This window comes from Aotus nancymaae, unplaced genomic scaffold (assembly GCF_030222135.1).
Source record: "Aotus nancymaae isolate 86718 unplaced genomic scaffold, 86718_ANA_hifiasm-v0.15.2.pri h1tg000108l, whole genome shotgun sequence".
NCBI lineage: Eukaryota > Metazoa > Chordata > Mammalia > Primates > Aotidae > Aotus > Aotus nancymaae.
Window position 1 is genome coordinate 8552918 of NW_026988523.1, and position 22711 is coordinate 8575628.

Here is a 22711-nt window from a genome sequence, read left to right on the forward strand (position 1 = left end):
AAGTCCCTACTTTGGTTAAAGGACAAAGTTATTTTTTCCCTTACTCTTCTAATGCTACTGATTATATTGATTGTCTCATAATCTACATTATACCTTCAAAAATATTTATACTTCTCATCCTTGTGCAAATGAAAATCCTATAATTAAGTGAGAGTAGAAAGGAAATCCACTGGCTGGGTGCACTGGCTGACGCCTGTAATCTCCTCACCATGGGAGGCCGAGGCAGGTGGACCACCTGAGGTCAGGAGTTCGAGACTAGGGTGGCCAACATGGTGAAACCCTGTCTCTACTAAAAATACAAAAAAGTTAGCAAGGAGTGGTGGTGGGTGACTGTAATTCCATCTACTAGGGAGGCTGAGGCAGGAGAATCTCTTGAACCTGGGAGGTGGAGGTTGAGGTGAGCCGAGATTGTGCCACTGCACTTCAGCCCTGGCAACAGAACGAGACTCCAACTCATAAAAAAAAAAAAAAAAGAAAAGAAAAAACAAATGAAATCCATTTTACGTAGACAAGCTACCCCTGCATTTCCAGTATTTGCTGAACATTCCAAACTTACTAATTATAAGTAGGTGTTATTACTCCATTATATTGTCCCTGCTATATAACTCTGAAATGATTCTAAACACTTACATAGTTTGCTACATGAATGATATGCTTTGCCATAATAAGAACTAGGAGTGTATTCCCTCACCACTTCAAAAATGTGACCTCTTATCGGATCCCAGATGTGAACTTGGAACGTCTCCCCACCTCTGGAATGTGATAACACACCTCCTCAGATCCCATATGTGAGTTACTGACCTCAACTACTGGACTTCAAACATATATACACCTAAGAGTTTGACGAATACTTTGAGAGCTTAGGCTGTGTCAAGTTTCACTGTAAGCCACTTCTCAGAAAACTGAATGCTCAGGCTTTAACAAAGCTTCGGAGCTTTGAAGACTTGCTTTCTAACACCAGCACTGCCTTCTAACTTCAAGGGACCTTACAGGTAGTTGCAGATCTCAGCTGTGCTCACACAAAAGCATACTTTAATGTGTAATTAAACTTTACTTTCCACAGAGGCCTGCTTCCATCCTAATTGAGTAACCAGACTTTGATGATCTTGGAGCTCACTCACTATGTGGTTAATGTAACTCATCTATCAAGTGTATTTCGTGTGAAACTTGTCCACATTATTCTCTCCCTCTTAAGCATTGTGAACCTAAGAAAAAAATTATCTCTGTATGGCAATAAAACAAGTGAATCATTAAAATTATTCTTTGATCATCTCATTATTTTAACAACACAGAATAGCCAAGTATTTACCAATTAAAATCAACTCATTTTATTTTCCTTTTATTTCTCCTTTATATTACAATTAAGACACTACAATTTTTAAAGATTTGTAGTTAGGGAATTTGCAATATCTATTAATTTTATGTCAGAACATAAAATGTTCAGTGTCAGTGGTTCCAACAAAACTTTATAAACACCAGAATCTGAATGCTCACATGTCACAAAATATCCTTTGTATTTTTTTTCAACTTTTGCAAATGTAAAAAATATTCTTAGTTCCTAGGAAATCAGGCAATGAGTTGAAATTTGGCTCACAGATATTAGTTTGCTGATCTTAAACTGTTTTTTTTTTTTTAAATAGCAACCTGCTAGATAACGGTTAACCTTATTCTGAATTAATGGACAGACTTGATTTCATATCACAGGCACTAAATTGAAGTCCCATTTTAAAGTCTATGCATATAATTATTCTATTATTTTTATTAGGTGGCTCGTTTTGTTTGAATTCCATAAAACCTCAAGATCTTGCTTTTAAACAACTACTTGAGAAAAATTTACTTTCCTATTCCCTCTATCATTGAATAGCTAAAACAAGTACATACACTACCTGATAGAGTATATTCTGAAACACTTTTGTGACTATTAAGTGTTTATCTTGTGATAAAATGTCTTTCTAAGATGCATCTCGAGGCCCTTTAAGATCAATACACTGAATATCAACTTTTGCACATTTGGAACAAAATCTATTAGAGAAAATAATGAGGGCTGAAAAATAAAATATATTGTTGTCCCCAAAGCCACTATGACATTTTATCCTCTTTAAAATGTTTTTAGTCTTTGGGAGGCTGAGGCAGGAGGATCGCCTGAGGTCAAGACCAGCCTGGCCAACATGGTGAAACCCCATCTCTACTAAAAATGCAAAGATTAGCTGGGCATGGTGGTGGGCAGCTGTAATCTAAGCTACTCGGGAGGCTGAGGTAGGAGAACTGCTTGAACCTGGGAGGCAGAGGTTGCAGTGAGCTGAGATCGAGGCACTGCACTCCAGCCTGGGTGACAGAGTGATGATCAAATTTTCTTCTAAACTGTACATTTTTGCTCCACATTAGTAAAAAAAACACTGAAGAAAAATATAAGAGAAAATGTGAGTTTTACCAGATAAATCTCTTCAAATCATCGCAGCAACAAAAAAAGAAGAGCTCTTGTTCTAAACTGCATATGGAAAAGTAAAAGATTTATACTAGCCAGTATAACTTTTGAAAACAGTAACAAAGATAGAGAACTTGTATTACCTAATTTCAAGCCTCATTATAAAACTATAGTAATCATGACAGTACAATACTGGCCTAAGAGCAGACATATAGATAAATAGAACAGACAGCTAAGAAGTAGACTAACATATATATATATAGTCAATTAATTTTAAACAAAAAGGACAACAGGAAAAGGTTATCTTTTGATCAAATGATGGATATCTATATTGGGAGGAAAAAAATAAACTTCAACCATTACCTCACAATCTAAACAAAAAATAACCTGAAATAGATTATAAGTCTGTAAGTAAAAGGTAACATTATTACAATGATAGAAGAAAATATAGAAGAAAAATCTTAGGAGCAGAAACATTTCTACAGGACAGAAAAATTTAAAACATGGATGAACTGGAATTCATCAAAATTAAATACCACTCATGTTCTTTGAAAGACACTATTAAGAAAATAAAAAGATGAGCCACAGGCAAGGAAGAAAATTCTGGTAACACATATATCTGACAAAGAACTCATATCCCTAATATAAAAGGAATTCTCATCACTAAATAAGAGAAAGACCTGCTTTTAAAATACCGAGCAAAAGATTTGAATAGACAATTCACAAAAGATATACAAATGGTTAATAAGTGCGTTAAACACCACTAATAATAAGAAAAAAGCATAGAAAAATAACAAGAAAATGCCATTACATACCCACTAATAAAATGTCTGATATTAAAAAGAAAAACAATGCCAAGAGTTACAGAGGATTTGGAACAACTGGAATTTTTTTAACTGCTGACTGGAGTGGTAACCAGTTGGACTTTAAAAATCCAACCACTTTAAAAATAATTTTGGCAGTTTCTTAAAATGTTAAACACATCCTACAGCACAACAATTACAATTCCAGGTATTTACCCAAATAAATAAATATAAACGTTAATATCCAAAATGACTTGTACATGAATATTCACAACTTTATTCATAATAGTAACAAACAAAAAACTCAAATAAGTTTATTCAAATGAATAAACAAATCACATTTATTCAAATGAATAAACAAACTGTGGAATATTTAGACAATAAAATACTACTCAATAATAAGTAAATAAACAAATTACTAATATGGACATCAACATGAATGAATCTCAAAAACAAGCTGAGCAAAATGAGCTAGACACAAAAGAATATATACTGTATGGTTCCATTTATAAGAAATTTTTAAATGGCTGAATTATTTTATTGTAACAGAAAGGAGACAAAGAGTTGCCTATGGCAGGAGTTTGAAGGAGGGGTGGAATTAACTGCAAGTGGTGGAAGAGAATATTTTTGAAAATGTTTTATATTTTGACTGCCATTAACACAATTATCAAATTTCAAACTTTATGCTTTATTGCATGTAAATTATACTTCAGTAAAGGTGATTTTAAAAACGATCCAACTTGTGATTTTATATGTCTTAAATTATGTAAATAATACTGCAAATTAATCTCTCTCAAGCACAGATCAAAGCATCAAGTTTTATAACTTCTGAAGTTATCAACAAACTCACCTATTGATGTGAGTAGGGAAAAGGGAAGCAGAGGAGAGAGAATGTGAACATAAACATTAGTGGTAGAAAACAGCCCTGTTTCAATGTTAGTATGTTATAGCTAAGTCGCCTAACCATAGGTTAGCTTCTGTCTTATTTCAGGGTATTTCTTTTTTTTTTGGCTTCGTTTGATAAATAATTGTAAAAATACACAAATAGGAAACTTTCTGCTGTACATACCAGAATTTGTTATTATGTAAATAAAATCTGTAGCTATCATTACATCAATGATGGAGTGCCTCCTATATGACGGGCCAAGTGATACCTTATTACTGTTAAGTAAGTAATGATAAAACATTAAATAGCTATTCATCACAAATAGATCAGAAAATCTGACAAAAGCCACTTTCTTGCACAGACACACTTAATCTGAAAATATGATAGAGATTTAATCAAGTATAGTAGTACATCTTCAGAGCCTAAACAAATCTTTTTCGACCAACTAAAAGTGTAAAAAACATCAATAGCTGATGGATCTTTCAAAAATAGGTAATGGGCCAAATCTGGCCCACGGGCCAGTTTGCTGATTTTAAAAGAGCCCTTACATTTCTCAATCAAAATGAGCTTCCTTGCATAAAAACAAATCCAATGCAAAGTTTGAAAACTTACAATTCTTTAGGCTGGGCACAGTGGCTCCTGCCTGTAATCCCAGCACTTTGGGAGGTTGAGGTGGGCAGATCACAAGGTCAAGAGTTTGAGACCAGCCTGACCAACATGGTAAAATCCCACCTCTACTAAAAATACAAAAATTAGCCAGGCGTGGTGGCAGGCACCTGTAGTGCCAGCTACTTGGGAAGCTGAGACAGAAGAATTGCTTGAACCCGGGAGGTGGAGGTTGCAGGGAGCCGAGGCACTGAACTCTAGCCTGAGCGACACAGCAAAACTCCATCTCGGAAAAAAAAAAAAAAACCCCAAAACTTACAATTCCAGAAAATTGAAAAATTACCCAAAAAAGTTATATTTCATTTACTTAAATATGGATATATATATATTTAAATTATTTTTAAAGACTACTGGAGATAATACCATTTCCAGGACATATCTATGGAAATCTTTGCCGCCTACAGATGGCAAAACTAAAACAGTACACTATAACACAGGCCACATGGGGCTTCAGGAGCTGTAATTATTTACCCCTATATATTGCTGTGGGGTCAGAGCCCATGCTCCCACGACCTGCCTGTCTTCCTGCTACCCCAGGGTTGAAAACCCTCTGAGCAGTGGGGCACCAAAGAAACAAGCCACACCCTCATTGCATGCCCTGCAAGGGGGATAAGGAAACTTTTCCCGTTTCAAAATGTACCACTCTGGTGGGGAATGTTGGTAATGGGTGATGCTATGCATGAGTGGGAGATACGTGGGAAATCTCTGTACTGTGAACCTAAAACTGCTCCATAAATAAAATCTATCAAAAAGTAATTATAATATTTTCCTAAAGAATTAAAAATGTAAATATTTCTTATGTTTTCCTTCCTTCTCCTTCTTTGCCTTACTCCCTTCTTTCTTTCTTGCCTCCTTCCCTTCCTCCATTCTTTCTTTCTTTTTAAAGCTCTGAACCTAAGGCAATGGTTCTGAAAGTGTGGTTGCAGACTAGCAGCATCAGTGTAATCCTGGGAAATGCTAGAAATGCACATTCTTAGACATAGCACAGACTACAGAAACTCTGAGAGTGGAGCACAGCAATCTGTGTTTTAACAAGAGCTCCAGATGATTATGAAGCACTGTCCTAAAAACAGGTTGGTAAGTCTGAAAGGGTAAGGATGGCTAACATTTACTTAGTATTTACAACATGCCACATAAAACGCAGAATGATTTCAAAGAAGTTCTCATTTCATCTTATTTAAATAAGATTAACTGAGCCTATTTCTAATTAAGTCAGATAACTAAGAGATAAAAGCACATTTTTTTTCCAAACTGCATGAAACTTTGAATGAATGAAACTTATTCATTCAAACTGATATTTGTTTTAAATTATGAGCTGCACTCTAAAGGTTTATAAAGGCCTTCTTCTCTAGAGGTTGTCTAAATAATTGAATATATGTGAATAATTATATTCCCTTATTTTTCTTCATGTTTTGTTCAGAGGAAACACGTAATACCTTCCTCTTGAACCTGCTAAGTACAACAACAGCCCAGCCTTTAGAATTACTACCTCCACGCAAACTTCTGTAAGAAATTACATAACTGTAATCTACTTTGAGAGGCCAAGGCAGGTGGATCAATCGGGGCCAGAAGTTTGAGACTGGCCTGGGCTACATGACGAGATCCTGTCTCTACAAAAAAAAACAAAAATTAGCCAGGTGTGGGGGCAATGCCTGTAGTCCCAACTACTTAGGGGGCTGAGGTTGGGAGGATCACTTGAGCCCAGGAGGTTGAGGCTGCAGTAAGTCAGGATTGTGCCATTGCACTCCAGCCTGAGCAACAGGGTGAGACCTCATCTCAAGAAGAAAAAAAAAAAAAAAAAGAAGAAGAAATTATAATACATGTAATACATGGTTTTGGACATAATGAAGCAATAAAAGTAAATATGCTAGTGCATCCTATCTTAAAAGTCAAGTACAGAAAGAATAATCTATAGGAATTCATTAAGAAAAACTTTAAAGAAGCATTTCAAATGTCTCCAGGAAACTAAAAGTCATAATGTCAAGAGAACTCTCTTTTTAGTCAACTCCCACAGTATTTTATCAATTTGCCACAACTATTTACTATTTATTTTCTACCTTGAATTTAAGTTTTTTATTCTCCAACTGAGTCAACCAACAGGAACATCAACTAAATATCAGGTAAACAGGAATACTCACTAGATATCAAGTAGACTATCAAGTGCTAGAAGTACAAAGATGAAAGCGTATTCTTGCGAAAGATGCGAACACTTCTCTCTGACCATCTCCAGAGGGTTCTCCCTCACCTGCTTACTATTCTCACTACAACTCTTCATTCTTGACTGCCACACAACTGATTCTAATTTTTGCCTGTCTCTCAGCCAACTCCTATCTTCATTTCCCTCAGTATTCTGTTTAAATCCCACAGCCCATAAATTTAATCATTCTAGTCACATAATCACTTTCCTTTAAAGTCACACAAAAACTATACAACTACCTCTCCTTCCCATCACTCTGATATAACATATGGAAACTGCATAAGCTCTTTATGGACCCTTAAACACCCTGCCACCAAATCTAAAAAGTACCTACCTCTGCATCCACTCTCTTTGTGTTTCCTTACATTACCCAGAAGGAAGCGTCCTCCCTTCTCACTAAGGCAAAAAGTCTTACTTTGCTTCAGATCCAATCCCATCTGTAAGATCTCATGATCTAATCCAAAAGATTATCTCCTTTCCCCACTGGATAACATGGCAATACACTCTCTTAGTTTTCATCCTCCTTTCTCTAACAATTTCTCAGTCTGCTTTACTAGTTATGTTACTCAGTGTTCTATATATCTACAACTATGGTGTCAATTACTAACTGCAAAAGTTTCCAAATTCACAAACCTCACCTCATCTCCATATAACCGCAGAATTTATGTCAAATCTCTAGTTAGATAACCTCCATGAACCCTGTTGCTACTTGAACAAGCTCCTCCTCCAGTATCCCTATCTCTGTGTATGACCCCCGTATTTTTCCTGCCCAGCTGCTCCAGCCAAAATAGAAGTTACTTCCCTCTGCTTCAAGGTCAACATTCAATCAATCACAAAGTTCTGGCTACCCTAGTCTTTATATATTCTTATGTATTTCTTAAATACTTCTGCCTTGTCCCACAGACCTCCCAAAACCTATATATTGTATCTCCCTACTTCTGCTTGTGTTTCTTTCTTTTTTTATTTTTTAACTTTTTTAAAATTAAAAACTCTGACAGCTGGGCACAGTGGCTCATGCCTGTAACTTCAGCACTTTGGGAGGTGGAAGCAGGTGGATTACCTGAGGTCAGGAGTTCGAGATCAGCCTGGCCAAAATGGTGAAACCCATTCTCTACTAAAAATACAAAAATCAGTCACGTGTAGTGGTGCGTGCCTGTAATCTCAGCTACTCAGGAGGCTGAGGCAGAAGAATCGCTTGAACACAGGAGGCGGAGGTTGCAGTGAGCAGAGACTATGCCACTGCACTCTAGCCTGAGCAACAGAGCAGGACTCTGTCAAAAAAAAAAAAAAAAACCCACAAAACTTTGTCATCTGTGTTGGAGTGCAGCAGAGCCATCATAGCTTACCTTGAAATCCTGAGCTCAAGAAATCCTTCCACCTCACTCTCCTGATTAGGACTAGAGGTGCACACCATGTGCCTGGCTAATTTTTTTTTTCATTGGCTAATTTTTTACATTTTCATTTCTGTAGAGATGGGATCTTGCTATGTTTCCCAGGCTGGTTTTGAACTCCTGGCCTCAAGCAATCCTCCCACCTCTGCCTCTCAAAGCAGTGGTATTACAGACATGAGCTACCATGCCTGACTACCCTTGCTTCTGTCCAATTTTTCTCCAGATTGTACACTGTAAATACCTTCATAGCACTTAAACACTTTATTCTATATCCTAACTGATATAATTTGGGTATTGTACCTGCCCAAATCTCCTATTGAACCGTAATCCCTAATGCTGGAAGGGGGGCCTGACGGGACGTGTCTGGATCATGAGGATGAATCCCTCATGGCTTGGTGCTATCTTCATGACATTTCTTGCGAGATCTGGTCATTTAAAAAATGTGTAGTACCTCCCTCCTCACTATCTCTCACTTGCTCCTCTTTTAGCCATTTGACTTGCCTGCTCCCCCTTCACCTTCCACTGTAATGATAAGGCCTCCCTAGAAGCTGAGCAGATGCCAGCACAGTGTTTCCTATAAAGACTGCAGAACTGTAAGCCAATTAAACCTCCTATCTTTATAAATTACCCAGTCTCAGGTATTTCTTTATAGCAAGGCAAGAACACTCACTTAAATGTCTGTGTTATCACTACCATGTACATCACTCTTATATTCTCAGCACTTAAACTATTTAATATGAATAGGGTATAATTTTGGGGGGAAAAAGCATAACAATATTATAGACAAATATATGTGAATATCTAACTGATCTTAGGATCACAGAAAGATTTTCTAAATAAAAAAGCTAGAATTTGATTTTAAATAGTCGTAAGGATGTATGACAATTGCCTCCTGAGGAAGCTTATTCTACCTCAGCACACTGCTGACTACAAGATCTTCCTTATATTAACCTTAAAATGTGGCTTCTAGACATTAGTTCTACTTTTATCTCTTGGATTCCAAACACTGATTTATGACAAACCTTCACAAGTCTACTAAAATCTTAAATGCTAACCTAATTAACACTTGTTTTATGGATATGTGTAAAATTATTTCATATGGTTTCACTCTGTGCCAGTGCAAAGTCTCTGACAAAAGCAAAGGAAAATAGACAGGAAAAACAAGTGGAGATTAGAACAGAAAAATTTTAGAGTAGAAGTTATGAGGGAGGGAGTACATGTAGTGACTTTCAAAGTTTAAGCTTAGATTGCTTGCATTTCCTTTTTAACCTATATTTTAAGTCACCTATATTATGAAATACCATAGAAGTACAAAACTCACCAAGACTTGCTGACAATCTTGTACTCCTTTTTAAGTTGTTAGCATGAATTTATATTTCTGTCACATGCCATTGGTAATTCACAAACTTCTTTCATAGGCTAAGGATTATTTCTTCCAAGGATTACTTATTCATAAGCAAATAAGTGAACATATATGGACAAATGCTAGAGTCCTACTTGCTCTGGATCCTCTTCCAGCAGATAAAACACTTTTTTGTTCACTCATGCATTCATTTAACAAATATTTACAGACATGGGAATATGCAAGAAATAAGACAGGTAAGGCCCCTGCGTGGATGAAGCTCCCAGCCTAAAACACAGTTTAAAAAATAACTGCTTTAAAAGGCAGGCCCTAGGCAAAAGTTGGGAAGAAAATTCCTTTCTTTGCACAACCATTCATCTCATTTCTCAACCAACCCCCATATGGTCAATAACGTTTAAGACAACAATGGAAGTATCTTCTGACAAAAAGAGAAAGTACATTGGTAGTCTTAAAAATCATACCTATTCCTTAGAAAACAAGTCAATAATTACCCAGAGATCTCTTTTTAAATATAAATTTAAAGCTCATAAGCATTCTTCAATAAGGAACATATTAAAAGTTACCCTAAATCTGGATCTGCATTTGCTGTCATTATAAATTAAGACTTAACAAAAAGGATCCTTATAACTATTGTAGAACCATAAAGTTTAATTTGAATAGTTTCAAACTATGGTAAAAAGTGACAGCTAAGGTGCAGTATATGTAAAAAAATTAGTATCAAAAAATGTTCATTATTTTGACCTCCTTACAGAAATAGAGATACAGTGTCAGAACCTCAAAAGAATGAAGTCCTCTTTTCTTTTGGGTGCCTCAAAGGAAAAGTGTTTTCTGAAACTTTACAAGGTTTCCACAGATCCTTAAGTAAACAAAAGAGCACTAGAATTCAGGTATGCCTGGGTCCAAATCTCAGTTTTGACTGTTACTAGCATTATGTTTATCTTGGACAAGTTACAAAATTTCTATCTCAGTTTTTCAGCAGTAAAATGAGATTATAGCAATACCTTGCTACATAGGGTTGAAACAAGGATTAAATGAATTAGGGAATTCATGTACAATATTTATGATGTTGTCTACAAAAAGAGTAAGTAACACATTCCACATTACCAGTGTAGAGACTGTTCTAGCATCAATGAATGCCACTATATATAACTATTTTCTTCTTAGGAATTTACTAATGCTTTATACAACTCCATTCCAACAGTTTGAGCAAACATAAGTAAAAATACTGAAATAATCTCTAGAGGTAGACTGTATAACAATTTTGACCATAACAATCTAGTTGTACAAAATTCAAACTAGGAATTCAAAAGACAACCATCACTACTAAGTATATTGAGAAAGTTTAAATTATACAGTTTCAAACTATTCCTCTCTGGTGGACACTGAACACCTAACAGAAAAAATGCAAAATATGCTATTATTGCTAAGTGTAAAAAGAATCCAATAACTGTCTTCTTTCCTATTACTTGCCACTGCTAATCTAGGATCATCTTCTACCTATGAGAGTGAACTTCACTATATGTCACCAATTCCATATCTAGTCTATTGTTTAATAGTTGAGATAGTGTCAAAGTAAACAAATGCTGCCACCTTGTGGACTGATGGGTATGGTCTTAACTCCAAATAAGCAAAGGAAGAAAAACACATTTCTGGTTTGGCCTTTTCTCTCAGTGCGATGATTACTGCAGTAAGTGACCAACACTATGTCATGCAATTTTACAGTAATTATCTCTGTTACAAAGTAACAAAATAATGCACCAAATTCAACATTATCTGCCTTCTCAAACACTTGCTTAACCGGCCTTTTTGTTTGAGACAGTCTCACTCTGTTGCCTAGTGTAGTGATCTCAGCTCACTGCAACCTCCGCCTCCCAGGTTCAAGTGATTCTCCTGCCTCAGCCTCCCAAGTAGTTGGGATTACAGGCATGTACCACCACACCTGGCTAATTTTTGTATTTTTAGTAGAGACGGGGATTCACCGTGCTAGCCAGGCGGGTTTCGAACTCCTGGCCTCAAGTGATCTGCCTGTCTTGGTCCCCAAAGTGCTAAGATTACAGGTGTGAGCAACCAAACTAGACCTCTTTATTCCTCTTTCTGAAAGAAGTTAATGAAATTTTCTTTTTTGAGAGGAAGTAAAAGGCTTCAAAGTAAATTTATTATCAATAATGTTTATGAATATAAGAAACTAAGAAAAGCAAAAAAATCACCAGGACTGTGAGAGTTTTTCATACCTTCATTTCTTTGGCTATGTCATCCTTCCTTGCTAGTTTTCATCTCTCATGCCTAAGAAACTTTAAAATTGGAATTTTTTCTTTAAAAATCATTAATTCAGTGTAATTAATAGGAAAAAAATGAATGTAGCATGCAAGATGGCCCAACTAGAGGTATCTTTAAAATTTTTTATATTAGTCAAAATGTTTAAATGTAACTAACCACAATTTAAATAACTAGTATCTCCGAACTAAGATCTTGTTTAGGTCTTCCTAAGAATTTATTTCTGCCTCAGAATGCACAACGTTTTCATATAAATGTCAGTATGATTAGGGTTTATCAGTCATTTTAAAAAAATCCAAGACTACATTAAATCGAGCTTTAAAAAAGCAATAATGAAACCCCTTCTTCCCCAAAATCAAGCTAAAATGGCTTTCAGGAATGAAAAAAATAAAAAAGATTATTAGTATTTTATGAAAGACACTAAAAACCAATCACACATCTTCCATGTAGAGATGCCGCTTCTGTTAACATAATGTTAAGATTAAATTTTTTATTTTTTTTATGAAGAAAATATAATACAGGATAAATTCACAATGGTCAAGGCTATAAATCAACACTACAATAGAGCTCTAATATGAATTACATTTTAACTTGAGTATTGTCACATAACTATGGGTAAGTGCCTACATATCAGGTCCATATTATAAAGAAACTTTGATAGTTATTTTTGCCATTTCACATTCAATCTACATTTCTGAAGTCCTTAAAAGCATAGTATACATTCTTAACATAGTTAAGAATTTAAGTAATAATGCTAAACTGTTGCTCCAAACTAAACTGTTTTATAAACAATTCTTTTATTTCTTATCTATAAGCATACTAAAATAAGATTGCAAGCTCTCCTGAATCCAAGCATCATGTCTGGCCTGTTCACGATTATATGACAAGTATAGCCTGTCAATGAATTTTTGTTAATTAAAGTATGTAATAAATAAACCCCATAATCTACTGTATTTTCAAATTTTACTCAGTCAAGTGCCAACATACAAAAAAATTAATGAATGTATGATTCCTGTCTTATTCATTACTAAATTAAACAGCTGCTAGAATACAATACAAAAATCTCCTGCAATAGTTTATTTAGCTAATGGCTTAAATTTTAAGATCTTCATATACATAACAAATTAAAATCTTACTCCTGGCCAGGCGTAGTGGCTCACGCCTGTAATCCAAGCACTTTGGAGGCCAGGGCGGGCAGATCACCTGAGGTTGGGAGTTCAAGACCAGCCTGACCAACATGGTGAAACCTCGTCTTTGAAAAAAAAAATTTAAAAAAAAAATCTTACTCCTGTAAATGAAAAGCATGCTAAGTTTTAGCAATATTTGTTAAGTTAAAACTTACCAAATTCCTGATGTGCCTCAAAAAACATCTTTTATGGATTAGTCATTCTAAGAAATTTGAACATGAACGAGCAATTTGATTACACCAAGGAATTACTGTTAATTTTCTTAGATGTGATACAGCCCTGTGGCTCTACAATGTCCATTTTAAGAGATGCAAATTAGTTTCTGAGATTTGTTTTAAATTACTTAAGCATATACACACCCAACACTGGAGCACCCAGATTCATAAAACAAATTATTCTTGACTTACGACAAGACTTGGCCACACAGTAATAGTGGGGGATTTCAACACCCTACTCACACCATTAGACAGATCATGGAGGCAGAAAACTAACAATGAAATTCTGGACTTAAACTCTACACTTGATCAACTGGATACACAAACATAGAGTACTACACCCAACAACCACTGAAAATACAAATTTCTCATCTGTACAGGGAACATGTTTTAAGACAGACCATATGCTTGGCTCTAAAGCAAGTCTCAATAAATTTAAAAAAAAAATTGAAATCACACCAAGCATACTCTTGGACCACTGTGAATAAAAACAGAAATCCATATCAGGAAGATCTCTCAAAACTACACAAAGACATAAAAATTAAACAACTTGCTTCTGAATAACCCTTGGATAAACAAAGAAATTAAGGCAGGAATGAAAAAAAATCTTTGATATTAATGAAAATAGAGATACAACTTATCAAAATATTTGGATGCAGCTAAAGCAATATAGAGAGGAAAATTTATAGCACTAAATACCTTCATCAAGAGGTTAGAAATATCTCAAATTAATGACCTAACATCCTATGTAGAAGAACTACAAGAAAAAGAACAATCTAATCCCAAAGCTAGAAGAAAAAACTAAAATCAGAGAAGAAGTGAATGAAATTGAGACCCAAAAGTCCATACAAAAGATCAATAAAACCAAGAGCTGGTCCTCCAAAAGAATAAACAAGATTGATAAACCACTAGCAAGATTAACAAAGAAAAAAAAAGAGAACATCAAAATAAGGGCAATCAGAAATGACAAACATGACAATACAACCAATCCCACAGAAATACAAAAGATCCTCAGAGATTATTATGAACATCCAGATCTATGCACACAGACTAGAAAATCTAGAGGAAATGGATAAATTCCTGGAAACACACACACCCTCCCCCAAGGGTCAATCAATAAGAAACTGAAAACCTGAACAGACCAGTAACAAGTTCAGAAATTCAATCAGTAATTTAAAAAAAACAAAACAAAACAAAACAAAAAAAACTACCAACCAAAAAGAGCCCTGGACCAGAGGATTCACAGGCAAATTCTAACATGTACAAAGCATTGATACCAATCCTACTGAAACTTCCAAAAAAACCAAGGATTCCTTGGGCTTCTCCCTAATTCATTCTATGAATCCAGAATCAGCCTGATACCAAAATCTGGTAAAGACACAATGATAAAAGAAAACTGCAGGCCAATATTGCTCATAAACACAGGCACAAAAATTCTCAGCAAAATACTTGTAAGCTGAACCCAGGAGCACGTCAAAAGTTAATTTGCCATAATCAAGTATGTTTTATTCTTGCAATACAAGGCTTGATTCAAAATATGCAAATCAATAAATGTGATTCACCACATAAAAAGAATAAAAAACCAAAAAATATAGTATCATCTCAACAGATGCAGAAAAAGTCTTTGATAAAATCCAACATCTCTTCATGATAACAACCCTCAACAGACTAGGCATCAAAAGAATATAACCCAAAATAGTAAGAGCCATGTATGACAAACTCATATTCAACATAATAGTGAATGGGTAAAAGCTGAAACCATGCCCCTCTGACAACTAGAACAAGACAAGGATGCCCACTTTCACCACTCCTATTCAACATATTACTGGAAGTCCTGACCAGAGCAATCTGTCAATAGAAAGAAAGAAATGGAATCCACGTCAGAAAAGAATAAGTCAAATTATCTCTTTTCACTGACAATATGATTCTATACACAAAAAACCCTAAAGACTCTGCCAAAAGGCTCCTGGAACTGATAAATTCAGTAAAGTTTCAGAATACAAAATGGATGTACAAAACTTGGTAGCATTTCCATATACTAATAACGTTCTGGCTGAGAAAGAAATCAAGAACAGCATCCTACCGGCAATAGCCACAAAGAAAATAAAATACCTAGGAACTCATCTGAGCAAGGAGGTGAAAGATCTCTACAATGAGAACACAAAACCCTAATGAAAGAAATGGAATATGACACAAATAAATAGAAAATTCTTCCATAAGCATGGATTGGGGAACAATCAATATTGTTAAAATGGCAATACTGTTCAAAGCATTACAGATCCAATACTATCCTTAAAATATTGATGTCATTTTTCACAGAATTAGAAAAACTATTCCAAAATTCACAAGAAACTAAGAAAGAGCTTGAATAGCCAAAGCAGTCCTAGGCAAAATGAACGTAACTGGAGGCATCACACTACCCAACTTCTATTTATACTATCAGGCTACAGTAACCCAAACAGCATCGCACTGGTAGATACAAAAACAGATATACAGACCAATGGAATAGAATAGAGAACTCAGGCATAAAGCTGCAAACCTACACCATCTGATCTTGGTCAAAATAAACAAAAATAAGCAATAGAGGAAAGGACTCCCTATTCAATCAATGGTGCTTGGATAACTGGCTAGCCATGTGTAGAAGAATAAAACTGGACCACTACTTCTCACCATATACAGTAACTCGAGACCAATTAAAACTTAAGTCTAAGACCTCAAACTATAAAAATCCTAGAGGAAAAGCTAGAACATACTCTTCCTCACAAAGGCTTTGGCAAATAATTTATGGCTAAGTCTTCAAAAGCAATTGCAACAAAACCAAAAATTGACAAGTGGGACCTAATTAAATTAAAAAGCTTCTGCACAGCCAAAGAAATGGCCAACAGAGTAAAGAGACAGCCTACAGAATGGGTGAATGTATTTGCAAACTATGCATCTGACAAAGGCCTAATGTCTAAAATCTACAAGAAACTTTAAAAAAAAACCAACCTGTGAAAAACAAAAATCCAACAAAAAATAAGACATGAATAGACACTTCTCAAAAGAAGACATGCAAGCCACCAACAAGCATATGAAAAAATGCTCAACATCACTAATGATCAGATAAATAAAAATCAAAACCAGAATGAGAAACCATCTCATAACAGAACGGTAATTATTAAAAAGTCAAAAAATAACATGCTGGCAAGGTTGTGGAGGAAAGGAAATGCTTATATGCTGTTGGTAGGAATGCAAACTAGATCAATCACTACCTTAAGTAGTTTGGAGATTTGTCATACAATTTAAAACAGAACCACCATTTGACCCAGCAATCCCATTACTAGGTATATGCACAAAAGAAAATTGTTCTACCATAAAGACACATGCACTAGTACATTCACTGCAGTGCTATTCACAGTAGCAAAGACAAGTAATCAATCTAGGTGCCCATCAATAGTGGATTGGTTAAAGAAAATGTGGTACATATACACCATAGAATACAACACAATCATAAAAAAGAATAAAACCATATCCTTTGCAGCAACATGAGGCTGGAGGCCATTATCCTAAGTGAATTAATGCAAGAACAGAAAACTAAATAATGCATGTTCTCACTTCTAAGTGGGAGCTAAACACTGAAAACACATGAATGTAAAGATGGGAACAATAGACACTGGGGACTACTAGATAGGGAGAAGATGGGAGAGGGCAGGGGACATGGGCTTATGAAACCCTTGTTGTATACCTATGCTCGCTGCCTGGGTGATGAAAACGTTAGGACCTCAAGCCTCAGTGTCATGCAATATACCCATGTAACAGACCCGCATGTGTACTCTTTAATATAAAAGAAGTTGAAAATATTAAAAAAATAATTTAAAAAAATGTGGTCAGGGAGCACAGAAAAAATAAAATAACTTAAAGTAAAAAATAATCAAAATGAAGAGGATATATGAATCGTGTATAGCAAAATCTTAACTACTGCTGAATGTGGGTGGTTATGTGAAAAATTATTCTACTCTATTTTCCTGTGTATTATAAAATTTCATTAAACATTTCAAATAATTATGATGAAAATAATATAAATCAAGCTGAGTACAGTAGTAGTCCCAGCTACTTGGGAGGCTGAGGCAGGAGGAATGCATGAGCCCAGGAGTCTGAGGATAGCCTAGGCAGCATAATGAGACCCCATCTCTTAAAAATAAATCAGTAACATAAAGATAGCTGGAAAATCCCAATATTTGAAAACTAGTAACAGCCTCAGTAATCATGGGTCAAAAATCAAGATGGAAATTAGAAGATATTTTAATATATTATTCAAAATATGCTGTATGCAATAAATACATACAATTTTATCTGTCAATTTTAAAAAAAATTTTTTTAAAAATAAAAAGAGTAGCTAAAAAAGTACTTTCAACTAAATTAAATGGAAAAGTACCACATCAGTATTTATGTGATGTGGTTAATAAAGTACTTAGAGGGAAATGTATAGCACAAAATGTATTAGAAAAGAAGAAAGGTATCAACCAAACGACCTCAATTTTTACCTTAAGAAATTAGCAGATAAGAGCAAATTAAGCCTTCGAAATGCAGAATGAAAATTATTAAGAGCAAAGATTAATGATAATACAAAAATACAGACTATCAATAAAACCAAGAGCTGGCTCTCTGGGAAGATCAATAAAACTGATAAACTTCTAAGCTAGACTTTTCAGGAAAAAGGTAAGAAGAAACAAAATCCATTATTAGGTACGAAAGAGGGAAAATCATCATCGAATCCAAAGATATTAAAGGAATAATAAGGCCGGGTGCGGTGGCTCACGCCTGTAATCCCAGCACTTTGGGAGGCCGAGGCGGGTGGATCATGAGGTCAAGAGATCGAGACCATCCTGGTCAACATGGTGAAACCCCATCTCTACTAAAAATACAAAAAATTAGCTGGGTATGGTGGCGCGTGCCTGTAATCCCAGCTACTCAGGAGGCTGAGGCAGGACAATTGCCTGAACCCAGGAGGCAGAGGTTGCGGTGAGCTGAGATCGCGCCATTGCACTCCAGCCTGGGTAACAAGAGTGAAACTCCGACTCAAAAAAAAAAAAAAAAAAAAAAAAAAAGGAATAATAAGGCAATATTATGAATAATTGTCCACCAGTAAGTTCAACTGCCCTGATGAGATGGGCAAATGTCTTAAAAGACACAAACTAATAATAATGCTGAATCAAGAAGAAATGGATAATTTGATTAACCCTAAATCTCTTAAGAAAATTGAATTGGTAGTAAAAATTATTTTCTGGAAGCTTCACTGGCAAATTCTACAAAATATTTAAGAAAGAAACAATATCAATTCTATACAAGCTTCCAGAAAACTGCAGAGGTGGGGGCACTTATGAGGAGAGGATACTCATGTGTTTTGACTCATGTCATCAAAATCAGACATAGGTATTACAAAAAAGCTACAACCCTATGAGATGGATACTACCAATTATTCCATTTTAGAGATGAAGAAATTTCGCATATAGAAGCTCAGGAGCTTGCCTAAAATCACAGAATAATTGGCAGGCTACTTCAGAACGCAGACTTTTAGCAATAATACTGTAAGTGCTTCTCAAATTCAATTCAATTCCAGACGTTCCTACAAAAGAAAATAGTGAGAAGTATGTCCAATACTTACCTAGAGACTATACTGGAACCATTATAGAGATCACTAGCATATGACAATGTGGCTAAAGGTCGTACTGAATTGTATCGAGTAAACTTGGACAAGCATTCCTGAAATTCATCCAACTGGCTTGCAGTTCGACTGTCATCTATATGAAAAAAAAAAAAAAAAGATGAACTACAAAGTAAGTCAAAGAGCCATATCCACAAAATAAAAGTTATATTCTAAATACAAAAAACAAGTTTTAAAGATTTTATTAAAGACTGGTTTGCACAACTTAATTTTTCAGCTTTAATAAAAAAATGTCTCGGTTCTTTGAAGATATTGTCTCTTTCCACTGTAAATTCTCAATTTTTTTTGTAATAAAGTCATGGAAAAATAAAAATAGTAACAGAAGAGCTACTATTTGAGAGAAAAGTCATTAAAACAAAAAATCCATCAATGGAGAGGGTTAGGATGTAAAGAAGAGTACATACAGTGGATGGGTATTTGTTAGTTTGAAGGACTATGTTTACTGGCATACATATTTATGCCCATGTTTATTGTTAAAATCAGTTTACAATAACATTTTAGATAAAATGCTTTATAAGTAAGAAGAAATATTTGCTCAAATAATACACTGAAATCTTTCAAATCATATTACAGGAAGAGAATAGAAAACTGCAATGTTATGAACTATTAATGCTAAAAAAAAAAAACAAAAACAAAAAAAACAAAAAAAGTTTAAAATGGCTCCCATTTATCCCAAAGAGTGCCTTCACCAAGAAAAAAATAAATTTTCATTCAAATCTCTTGGTGAAACATGAAAAAACAATTCCAACCAGTGGAACACTATACAGATACCTTCGGTAAAGTCCACTTCAGTAAACTATTCAAAGCTAAATCATGTGGGATTTAAAACATAAAATCAGTTTATGAAGTAACTAAGAATACAACTAATCTATTCTCTGGTCTATTAATAGAAGTAGACCTACAGTGAAAGCATAAATTTAAAAAATCATTGCTTTTCAGCACTATGTCATTTGAATTTATATTTTCCTTTCTGAAGAATGAAAAAAAAAACAATGAGCACTTTAGCTTCCTAGACTGAAACTAAGTTTGTTATACCACTGTATTTTCATAGCTTCTTTATTCTAAGCTTGTACATATACACACACATAACTTTTTCAAGGTAAACTTTCATGATTTCCCTTCTTAAATGCCATCTGAAGTAACAGTAAGCATAACAAAAGTAAGATGCAAGAATCATTAAAAGAGTTATACAGATAATATAATGTACAGTAAAGAATTTGTTATCTGGAGATATTAGGTTATCTTGAAGATAACTGTTTGCATTATGGAATTTATCTAACAATATAAAAAATAATAAATAACATTACTTGAGGAAACTGAGTAAGCTTTTGTCTTTGATATTTTACAAATTTTAAAGATTTAAACACTAATCAAATCCATCAAAACACCTAGATTTAAAGGGTCCAATTAGTAGTGCTTCCATTCTAGAGACAGCAAAAGGAATTACCTAACAGGGAATATCATAACAGTATTGAGATAAAACTCTTGCTCCACAAAAATTATTCTCAGGCAATTCTGCACATTATAAATAAAACACGGGTTATTTGCAAAAATAAAAACCACAACTGTACTGCATATAATAGTTAATGATTCTTTTTATATGGAATCCTATTACTGTGAGTTATTTAACATTCCACATACTGGAAAGATGGTTGGTTTTAATAATTTAAAAACTGTTTCAATGTTATCCTATCCTTTCCCATTTTGACATCAATTCCTAAGTACATAAAACTCACAAGTATTCAGTATTATGTATTCTGTTGGAGACCATAATCCTGTTCTAGGCTAACTAGATTTCTACCTATCATATAAGCTCAATAATAGTTACTTTCAACAGAAACCATAAAGAAAACAATAAAAGTAGTTATTTCACATCTGAAAGTATAGTAACTGGTTTTAATTTATGAAGTTACAAAAAGGTAGGAATTTTGTTTGCGTGGGGTTTTATGATCTATATCCATACATATCACCTCTCCTATCCTAATTACAAATTGGTTTGTAAAAGTGTATTCAATGTCTCTTTTCTTTCTTTATAATTAACCACCTCTTTCAATTACAATTAAAACTCCAAAGTAATAGTTCTTTAATATTCATCTCTCATTTTCATAGTTGGAAATAAAAGTTAGTGAATACAGATGGATTTACAGATTCTCATGTGAACATATACAAAGGAAAATTAACCTCTTAGGTAATCCATTTCAGAGAAGTTATAATTTCCCCTTTACAGTCAAAGGTACTACGAAGAACTTACAATCCACCAATACAATTATAGTAGCTAGCTAACTTAAGATTCCTGACAACTAGAGACATGTTTTAGGTACAATACAGCCATACCCACATAAATAAAAACCTATCTAATTTTCCTCCTGGTTTTAATTTATTATTCTACTCTCCTGTAAAGCTACACCCCCCAAAATGAACTGGCTTGTGATTACCTTTACTATTCCATACCATGCCTATGCTGTTACTGACCTAAAAATTATTAATAATAATAGCCTCCTCCAATGTCTTTACCATCTCTTTTTATTAAGGTCTGCCACTTGCCTATAGTTGTATTACAACATTATACCAACAAAAAACGAATGAAGGGTTAACATCCTACTAGTCAGAATGCAGGTATCAGGCAACGTTCAACTTAACAACTTCCTATTGTAGTTTATATTTATAGATTATTACACAAGCACAATAAGGGGCTTAATTCCCAGGCAATAAATGAAAGTTTTCCATGTATAAAAACTGTTTGTTCACTTCAAACACACAAATCTTGGCTTCTCCCTTGGTTTTCAGAGGAAAAATGCTTTGTAAATCTAATACATCTTTTCCTATACCACCAATACTGAGGCAAATTTGTCTGCAGGATCTAAGCAATATGTAGATTTTAAATAATATAAACATATTTATTCAAGAGAAAATCAACACCCAGTTTTTAACAACCAATAAAATATCAGACTTTTTTTCCCCCTTGGTGGGGTTTATTTTGAGCAGATGCCCCATTAAGGACACGAATTAATTGAGCACCCAACATGTACCAAGCATTGTGTTTTACACACACCACTTATGACCATTAAAAAACTTATTAGGGCTAGTGTTAATGTCTACTTCATTGATGAGAAAAGACACTGAGAAAGACTGAAGAACACAGTTAAGAAAAAGAGAAAAAAACTAAATTACTTCCTTACAGTAATAGAAATATCCTATGCTATCACATCCACGTCTTTACATATGTTATTTCCTCTACTTTGAACATGTTTCTAATTATCTTTTTCAGTTAATTCATGCTAGAATGGCATATATACAACTCCTCTGAAATCCCTACACTGATCATTCCCTTATACCTCCCCACTTTCAGCTTGGCCTGGATTTTTTTGACCACCAGTTGTATTAGTAGATATTATCCATTCTCATGATACTCCTATAAATTTATGTAACATATAATATCACACAGAACTGCTTGTTGCTTTCCCTGACTCAATTTACAACACTCTTTAAAGACATAAATCAGTTCTTTCATTTTTTATTCTTAGCACAGAGGACCATGCTTAGAACTTAATGTTTATTTAATGTTAAATATTAGGAGGCAACTGAATGAAACTTATTTTT

General features: G+C 34.5%; 1 protein-coding gene across 5 annotated transcripts in view; it reads right to left on the minus strand.

The window, feature by feature from the left end:
* The window catches only part of COP1 (COP1 E3 ubiquitin ligase), a 235552-nt gene that overhangs the window by 107573 nt on the left and 105268 nt on the right, over positions 1-22711 (minus strand). For all 5 annotated transcript variants that reach the window (XM_012444565.3, XM_012444561.3, XM_064370558.1 and 2 more), the window contains one exon: positions 19052-19187. In XM_012444565.3, the coding sequence (XP_012299988.1) occupies positions 19052-19187 (136 nt within the window). The remainder of the gene's footprint in view (positions 1-19051; positions 19188-22711) is intronic.